Source organism: Benincasa hispida, chromosome 11 (genome assembly GCF_009727055.1).
Source record: "Benincasa hispida cultivar B227 chromosome 11, ASM972705v1, whole genome shotgun sequence".
NCBI lineage: Eukaryota > Viridiplantae > Streptophyta > Magnoliopsida > Cucurbitales > Cucurbitaceae > Benincasa > Benincasa hispida.
The window spans coordinates 19435259-19443942 of record NC_052359.1 but is presented as its reverse complement, the minus strand read 5'-3'; the positions used below and the strand labels follow the sequence as shown (position 1 = coordinate 19443942).

The 8684-nt window shown below is 30.9% G+C and overlaps 1 protein-coding gene across 1 annotated transcript; it reads right to left on the bottom strand.

Annotated features, from left to right (window-relative positions):
* Positions 1-1827: 1827 nt before the first annotated feature.
* Positions 1828-4367, bottom strand: LOC120091573 (ras-related protein RABA2a). The gene is made up of 2 exons (XM_039049670.1): positions 3935-4367; positions 1828-2579 (listed from the first exon to the last, which is right to left on the bottom strand). The coding sequence occupies exons 1-2, from the start codon at positions 4097-4099 to the stop codon at positions 2097-2099; spliced, it is 648 nt and encodes a 215-aa protein (XP_038905598.1). The 5' UTR covers positions 4100-4367; the 3' UTR covers positions 1828-2096.
* Positions 4368-8684: the final 4317 nt, after the last annotated feature.

The window sequence follows — 8684 nt, the reverse complement described above, 5'->3', positions numbered from 1 at the left end:
GAAAATGGCAATGTGGTGGATGCGTCTTTTTCTACCCAAAGTAAAAAAAAAAAAAAAACTCACCTTTCTCTCTCTCATTTGATTTTCTCTCTCTATCACTGTATATGTGATTTTACTATTTTACCCCTGACCTCACGTGGGAGTGGAGCCTACTTCTGACCCAATCTGACAATATCCTTTTTAGTTTTTTTTAATATTATTATTGATTATTGATATTATTAATGTTATTTTAATTAATATATTTATGTTAAATTGCAATTTTGATTCTTATGATAGAGAGAAGGTTATGATTTAATCATTGTGAATTTTTTTAGTATAATAAATAGGGTACTCATATTTGAATTTTCAATTGAAAGAGAGACAATATATGTCAATTAATGTTGAATATACTATCAAAGTGAACTTAACTCAATTGACATATTACGACTAATAAAACTGTGGTTCGAATTCCCTCACTCAAAATAAACAATGAACTATGCTAATTTTGACAATCTATGTAGTTTAATAGCTATAATTTTGTGTGCATGCTATGATTAAACCTCATAAATAGTCCATACCATTAGAACATGTTAAAATATTGATATAATTGACTTTACTATAAGTCATTAATTTAAACTTTTTGGTAAATCACTGATTTAACAAAAGTCGTGAACGAATTGAGTATATGATAGATAACTCTCAATGTGTTTAATATTTCGTATTTGACTAATCATGAGGATTAAGTAGCTAACTAGATAAGAAATGAGTTGAATATAAAATTGATTCGAGTGGATCTTAGATCAATTAGTTTCGATAGTAATTCGTATTAACGTTTTGACTGATCTTCATCTTAATCTTCATATTAGTCTTGTCTCTCAATCCTTCATCACAAGATTGTTTGCTTTCAAGCCCTAAATCTCTATCATTATGTAAAGCCATTAACCAAAAAAACGCTTTTATCCTACCTATTTATTCAATCAGCTATTCAAACAAATAAACCACTTCATCGAACATGGATGACTAACCATCACGTACTTGAAAAAAAAAATTAGTCATACCTTTTAAAACTATAGAAATAAAAATTAACTTTCTCACGACCATAAAGACCACAACATTAATTAAACCATAGTTTTATTTAAGATATATACACACAAATATATAATAAAAGTTTTGTACTTTTGATCTCTAATGTACAATATTAAAATGAAAGGGTGATTGTTTTGACTATGGTTTCAATTGGATAAATAAGTCAAGGATGTACAAAGGTTAATTTGTTATCAAATCATTTATAAAATAAATAACAACATTAACCTATATAATTTTTATGCAAAATTGAAAGTTAAAATACATGTATTTTAAATATTTATGAATCATAATGAAATAGATGTACGGTATCTTCCTCTCAACAATGCTTCTTTAGACCACACTCTCCCCATAAGACCCCGTGTATTTATTACTAACCTCTCACTTGAGTAAGTTGTGCCTTTATTGGTTACTTTCAATTTTCGATGTAATCAATATCCTTTCGATTCCTTTATTAAAAAGTCAATATGAACTTGGTTTAACTAGTCAAAGACGCAAGTAGGTTAAAATTTTAAAATCTCTTACATATGGATGTTAAGAACAACTTTTAGAATCAAACCCCGAAAACGAATTTGAATGAATAAATACTTGTTTTATAGTGATTTTAAACATTTCAAAATTATTCCCAAACATTCACAAAAATCCATACAAATTTCCCATAAAATTGCATACAAGTTAAATACCAGCAGATATCGAAAACGAAAAATTAAAAATAAGAACTCCACATCAGACATTCACAACATATTTGATTCTCCAACATAGAGATTCCATAGAAACAGACAGCCCCTGAAATGAACCGCTGATTAGTGTCTGACAAGGGATATCAATGTTCCCTTGGCTACACATAATGAGGAGGAAAAAAATGATAAATCTAAGTAAAAATATAAATTATATGTAAATTATACATAAACATAATCCAAGCAAACAAATAACAGCAAGAGAGTTGGTAACTAGAGAGAAAGGAACAAGCAGATGACAAATAAGAGAGAGAAAGAGAGAGAGAGAGACAAAAATTGTTGAAATATTTTGTGAACTTAAGAAGAGGAACAACAAGCCTTCTTTGTATTGGCCTCCGATTCGCCAACCACAATGGTTTTTCCTTCTTTGATGTTAGCAGCAGCAGGCTCCTCGGAATTCAGGGACTTTTTACTGATTATCCGATATATCTCCGAGAGAATAGTTTGGAAAGCCTTCTCGACGTTTGTTGCTTCAAGAGCAGAAGTTTCAATGAATGATAGCCCTTCTTTCTCGGCATAGCTTTGAGCGTCCTCTGTTGCCACTGCTCGGAGGTGTTTCAGATCAGTCTTGTTTCCGATCAACATGATGACTATGTTGGAATCGGCATGGTCCCTAAGTTCCTTCAACCAACGGCTTACATTATCGAACGTCATTGGTTTCGTTACATCGTACACTAGAAGAGCTCCAAGTGCACCCCTATAGTAGGCACTGGTTATTGCTCTGTAACGCTCTTGACCGGCTGTGTCCCATATCTGAGCTTTGATAGTTCTTCCCTCAACCTAATAAATATGCAGAATTTCTTTTTCTTGATAACTTTGATGATCAAAGAACAATATATACAAAAGATCTCTTCATCAATGAACCCACAAAACCCACCTTAAGGCTAACATGGCATATAAACAATATACAAATGATCAAAAGCTGTGCTGTTTGTATATCCAAAACGTTCTGTTGATTCTATAAAACAAAGACTAACTTCATGGGCGAGAATAAGAGAAAAAAAAAATAAATTGGAAACCATGGATCTGTACTCCGTGCCTGAAATTTTAGTCTCCGAGAGGACCGAAAAGAAAAGGTCATATATCAAATTTCACAAACTGATCTCCGAAAAACCAAACAGTTTCATCCATCTAGAAAGGAATCGCCATTATGTTCCACATTAACTCGGCTTATGAGTCAAACAAAAAATGAAAATTTGAAATCTTTAGCAGAACAAGAACAACAGATATCACAAAAGTTTCCCTCATCCTGCAGAGATCCAGATTATGGCAACATTTAGCTCAACAAATGTGCCACTAATATCACATATCTGTTTCAAGATGACGTTGACATAAACAATCCAAGAAGTTCCAAGATCTATTATCAAAATGTGTATGTGACAGGATACTAACTAACAAAACAGCACTTACCAGGCATCAACCAAAGACCAAGAAACTGAGATTTACACGACCGCATATTGCAGTGTAAATCAAGGGTTGCAGCTAAATTCGTTAATATTTCTTCATATTTTCTAAGTATTTGTAAAATGCTTGTCCTCTCTAGAATTGTTCTCTAATTCTTTGAAATTGTCAAATTTGCGTAATGAAAATGGAAATGAAGGAATGGATTCAAGATGGGATACATAAATCATATTTTGAATAAAACTAAGGCAATAATTGTATGTCCAGGAAAGGAGTCATTAATTCAGATGCGTATTCTAAGGACTAAATTAAATGGCATCAAATCAACCAATTATGATCTACAGATATATCCCCATTAAAAAGTTGGATGAAATCTCTTACCCATACCCGGATCAGAATTTGAATAATTTCCATCAAAAGTTATACCTAATCAAATTTACAGACATTTTTCTCGTTTCATCATCCAAATCCAGATCGTAAAGAAACGAACAACTTCCCGCATTCCTCTAAATTAAAATGAAAACACAACCAGAACAACCAATTCAGAACACAGATCCGAAAAAGAAAACTGATCATTTCTTGAATTACAACAAATAAATAATTAACTCGAGTTCCAAAATCAATCCAAATGTAGATTTACATACAGATCGAGAATGCAAAGCCTAGAAACAGACAACGCCACACAGATATAAATACCCAATAACAGATAATGAGAGAGAAAGCAAGAGAGATACCTGAAGAGTACGAGTGGCGAATTCAACGCCAATGGTGGACTTAGACTCCAAACAAAACTCATTCCGAGTGAATCGGGAAAGGAGGTTGGATTTTCCAACGCCGGAATCGCCGATTAGCACAACTTTGAAGAGATAATCATAGTCATCGTCGGGTCTCCGGGCCATATCTCGCCGGTTTTGTCTCGTTCTTCGTTGTTTGATCTACAGATTTAGGTTTCCCAAAATCTGGAAAGCAAAAATTGAAGAACTTGTATGGTTTTGTTCCTCCTCAGGAGAAAATCGGCTACTCCCACTTTGAATATGATGACGAAATGAAGACTCCGCCGACTTGAAATCAAATCTGTGCCCGAAACTGCCCTTCTAGATATGGGCTTTTTCGACCAACCGCCAACCCAATCCCAACTTAATTCCCCAAAACATCCTCTTCTTTTCTCCTCCAATTTTTAGGGTTCTTTCTTAATTTCATTCATATATTCAGATTATTGTGGGTGTGGAGATAAAAACACTATCAATAGGGATTTAGAATTTCTTGTAATTACTAAATGAGTAGACGATGACTCTTGTCTAGTTGTCTGATCCTATCGAAAAAACTCATTCTTCTTTTGAAATGAATTCATTCTCTCTTAACTTTTTGTTATACTCGTGACTTTTATTGACGACTTTGCTAATTCTGGATGATTTTTTTAGTGAGTTTACATATAGAAATGAAAAGACCGAAAGAAAAAAATCTTAAGGGAAAGCATGGTCATTTGACGTGTAACGATACCCATGGCGAGGATTCTTTCTCCAATCCAAACATTTGAAGTATTGATCTTTCTCTTCCCTACAATTTGTAGTTCTATTGCAATTTTGTGGAGTAAAACAAACCCTTTAACAGATTTGCTCCGAAGGTGCGCTTTGATTTCATGGACAATAATTTTATGCACTTCATTGTTGAAATGATCCTGTCCTTCAAGTAGGCTCTATAAATCAGATAATCGCTTAATTATAGAAATGTCGTACAAAATAGTAGTCATTTCTACCAACTCCATTAATCCTTACAAATTCTAAGTTTTTTGTGAAAATAATATGATATCGCCATTGTAATTTCTGACCATCACTCAAAAACCCATAATGCCATGATTGAATAAAACATGGCATGAATTGTTTTGAATCCCTCATTTTATTACTTAGTTTCATCACAATACTTTCTTTTTTTCATTTATTTTCTAATTTTAGTCATCTTATTGTCACTTTATTTCCAAAACAACAAACCATATCTAATCATTTTATATTGGTTACCTAGGTTGTAATCTTTGAGGAGGGCTTTAATTTGATAGTGAATTTGAAAACTTGTACTATGTTTTCTTGGAAAATCCAGGATACCTAGAATCTTTACATTTTACACTACTTATTTGAGAATGTTCACTTATATTACTTAGGGACTTTTTGTTTCATCATCCGTTTTTCTTGACGAACATAAGACTATCCATCTACAAAGAAAAGATGGTGATGGTCAAGTTGATCTATCAATTTTTAAAATAAATATTGTATATCTCTACAAAGAAGACCCAGCAAACTCTCGACGAAAATGAGGCAGAGATAAGAAGATAAGAGATCCCTTTTTTAAGTCTCTGGTTGGCTTAAAGATTATTGTGCACATTCCATTAATCAAAATTTGAAAATAAATCGTTTCTACACGTATGATAATGTGATCGATCAAAGAACTTCTAAAACTTATTTTATATATTAGATGACAATGTAAGAAACTTTATTCTACTTAATCATACGTTTTACTTCGGAGCAAAATATTTTTAGCACTAAAATATTTATAGGGTGATAAAAGACATTCATGAACAACAATGACATTATCGTTTATCAACCATCCAAGACAAAAATGCTTTGGTTATTTAAAACAACATGACTAACCTATGATGGTTTGCAACAATATTATAAAAATGATTTATTCTAGAAAACTTGAAAAGTTGATAGAATGGTTTGCAAAATGTAATTAGTTTTTTTTTTCATAGACATAGTTATATTGATTTTTTATAAATACCAAAGGACAATAAAAACCTAATTGGTGGAGAGTGAGATAAGCAATGAATACCATACCAACCAAGGAGAAATTTCCACACCAGGACAAATAACCTTCAATTAAGCTTTTGGTGAGCAATGATGAACATTAGGTAAAGTTTCAATATAAATTATAAATTATAACTTTATTAGAAATAGTCTATAAAGTATGAGATGAAATATTAGGTAAAAAGTTTAATTAGTTCAACTTTGTCTTCTTTTCAACTATGTTTTTAACCATCTCATTAAGATCATTAGAATTCATTTATATAGCATATATTGAATATTAAATATTTGTGTTTGTAGAATAATTAATGTTTGAGAGTTAAATATCGGTTTTGGTTTTTAAAATTAGATGTATGTGTTTAGTTTCAAATTTTGCTTTTGGATTTAGAAAATATGTTTACGAGGTTTGTTTAGATTGACTTAAGAAAAAAATATTTTTCAAAAAACTCATTTTTATTTAAACACTTTCGATAAGAAAAATGATTAAAATACACTTGAAAATTTATTTTAGTGGTCGTCAAACACTAATTTTTTTTTCAAAATGACTTATTTTTTAAATTGAACACTTTATTCTAAACCCACCCTAAAAATTATAAAAAAAAAATAAAATTATTTGAGTATAATTTTTTCCTTATAATTAAGTAAAATCAAAACCATAAGTAAAATTAATAAAATTCAATCATTTTGCTTTGCCAAAAAAAAAAAAAATCATTTTTAAAGGTTTCGATGTAGTATGAATTAGCTACTGGTATATACTACTTTGGAAAATTTTCAATTTGCATTCCTAACAGGTTATATTATTTTAAACCTTAAACTTTTGTAAGTGTATTATAATTGACACCCTCCTCTAGACTTACTTCAAAAAGACTTATATGTATATAGTCTCTTCGAATTAATAAAATAGATGATTAGAATAGATACATGAACACTTTCCAAAAGAAAATCTTAACTGATAGTCTAAATTAATTCACTTATGAAAGTTTAGGGGTTTAGTAGATAAAAATATAAATTTCACATGATGTTTATCCCAATGAAACGTAATAGATAGTGTGAATTGGTACATTTACGAAAGTTCGGATTTTAAATTGATACAATTATTAGCGTAGAGTTTAGATTTGATATAATCCCTAAAATTTAAGAGAAGAGATGGAAAAAGTATATGCAAGTACTTAACAAAACCATTGGAGAGTCCAACTTTTGTAAAAGAAAAAAATGTATTTCCCGTTGTAGCATTGAGGAGAAAATGAGGCACAATGAGAACATGAACATCAAAAAAATATAATATTAAAATAAATATAACATAATATAAATAAAATATGATAAATTAGAGAAAAATTAAAAATTATGAAATTCCCTTTTTGAATTTCTCTCCAAAAAGTCTCTTCAAAATCCACCTAAATGAATTTCTCTTAAATCCACCAAATGCCACTATTTATAGGCAATTTGGCAAGTATGAGTTAGAATTACATAGATACTAGGGGTGTTTGTTTCAAAGGTCGGGCTTGGATATGTTAGGCATCTTAAGCCCAACCCTTGTTTGGGACAAGGTCTATGAAGTAAGACTTCCTACATTCTTTCCCATGAGTTTCAATAGTAAACACTATTCGAATCTATGGATTACACTTTTTTTTTTCTAATTTAATTTAAGAAGTTTGATGGCCAACTTTCCAACACCACTTTTGGCGACTACCGTCGATCAACTCTGACCATCACCTCCGATGACCATTGTCGACCACCTACGATCGCCACTTCTAGCGACATTGTTGGCGAACTTTTGGCTACTGACTTTGGTCAAACTTCGGTCGTCACCAGCCAACTTCAGTCGCCACCTCCGATGCCTGTTGCTAGCCACATTCGGTCGCCACTTTTGACGAACTTCCGGCCATCGACTCTAGCCGATCTTCCGTCCACCGACTCTAGCCAAACTTCCGCTGCCTCGGGCCGACTTTGGAAAACATTAATAAAAATTTTTAGTATATAACAAATCAAACAAACTTGTATATAAAAATACATCAAAGAAAGAGTTGCAAAACACATGTGTGTTTTTATTGTAATAAAAAGTATTTAAATAAAAATGAATTTTTTAAAAACAATTATTTCTAAGTCATTCCAATCAAGCTCTTAGTTTAATTACAATAATATATTTTAAAATACACTTTCTCTTTCTTCTTATTCTTTTTTCATTTGGATTTTTTTCTTTTTAGTTATTATCATTTATTATATTATCTTTTTTAATTTTCTCTCTTTCTTTGTTTATATGTTTCCTTTACTTTAGGATATTTTATTTATTTATCTTTTATTTCTCTTAGCTATAAATTGATCACAACAAGAAACATCTCTTATATGTTTCTGTTTTTCTTATTATTATTAGGGAAATTGCATGGTATGACAAATACATTTTAAAAAACCAAAGTCATGACTTCAATTTTTTTGTAATTGCAGGTGTGGCAATCACATAGAAATCAGATAGCAATCAAATTTTCAGGCAGAAGTTTTTTGACATGTTTGCAAAAAAGCAAAACCTATGGATACATGCCCAATTTTTATTTTATTTTATTTTATTTTTATTAAAGTTGCAATTGCCCCTTATAAATATAGACACATTAAAAATTGAATAGTAAGGAGGGCTAAAAAGTAAATTGGACTAGATTTTTTTTTGTAAAATAATAGCTCATTAGACTGCAATTGT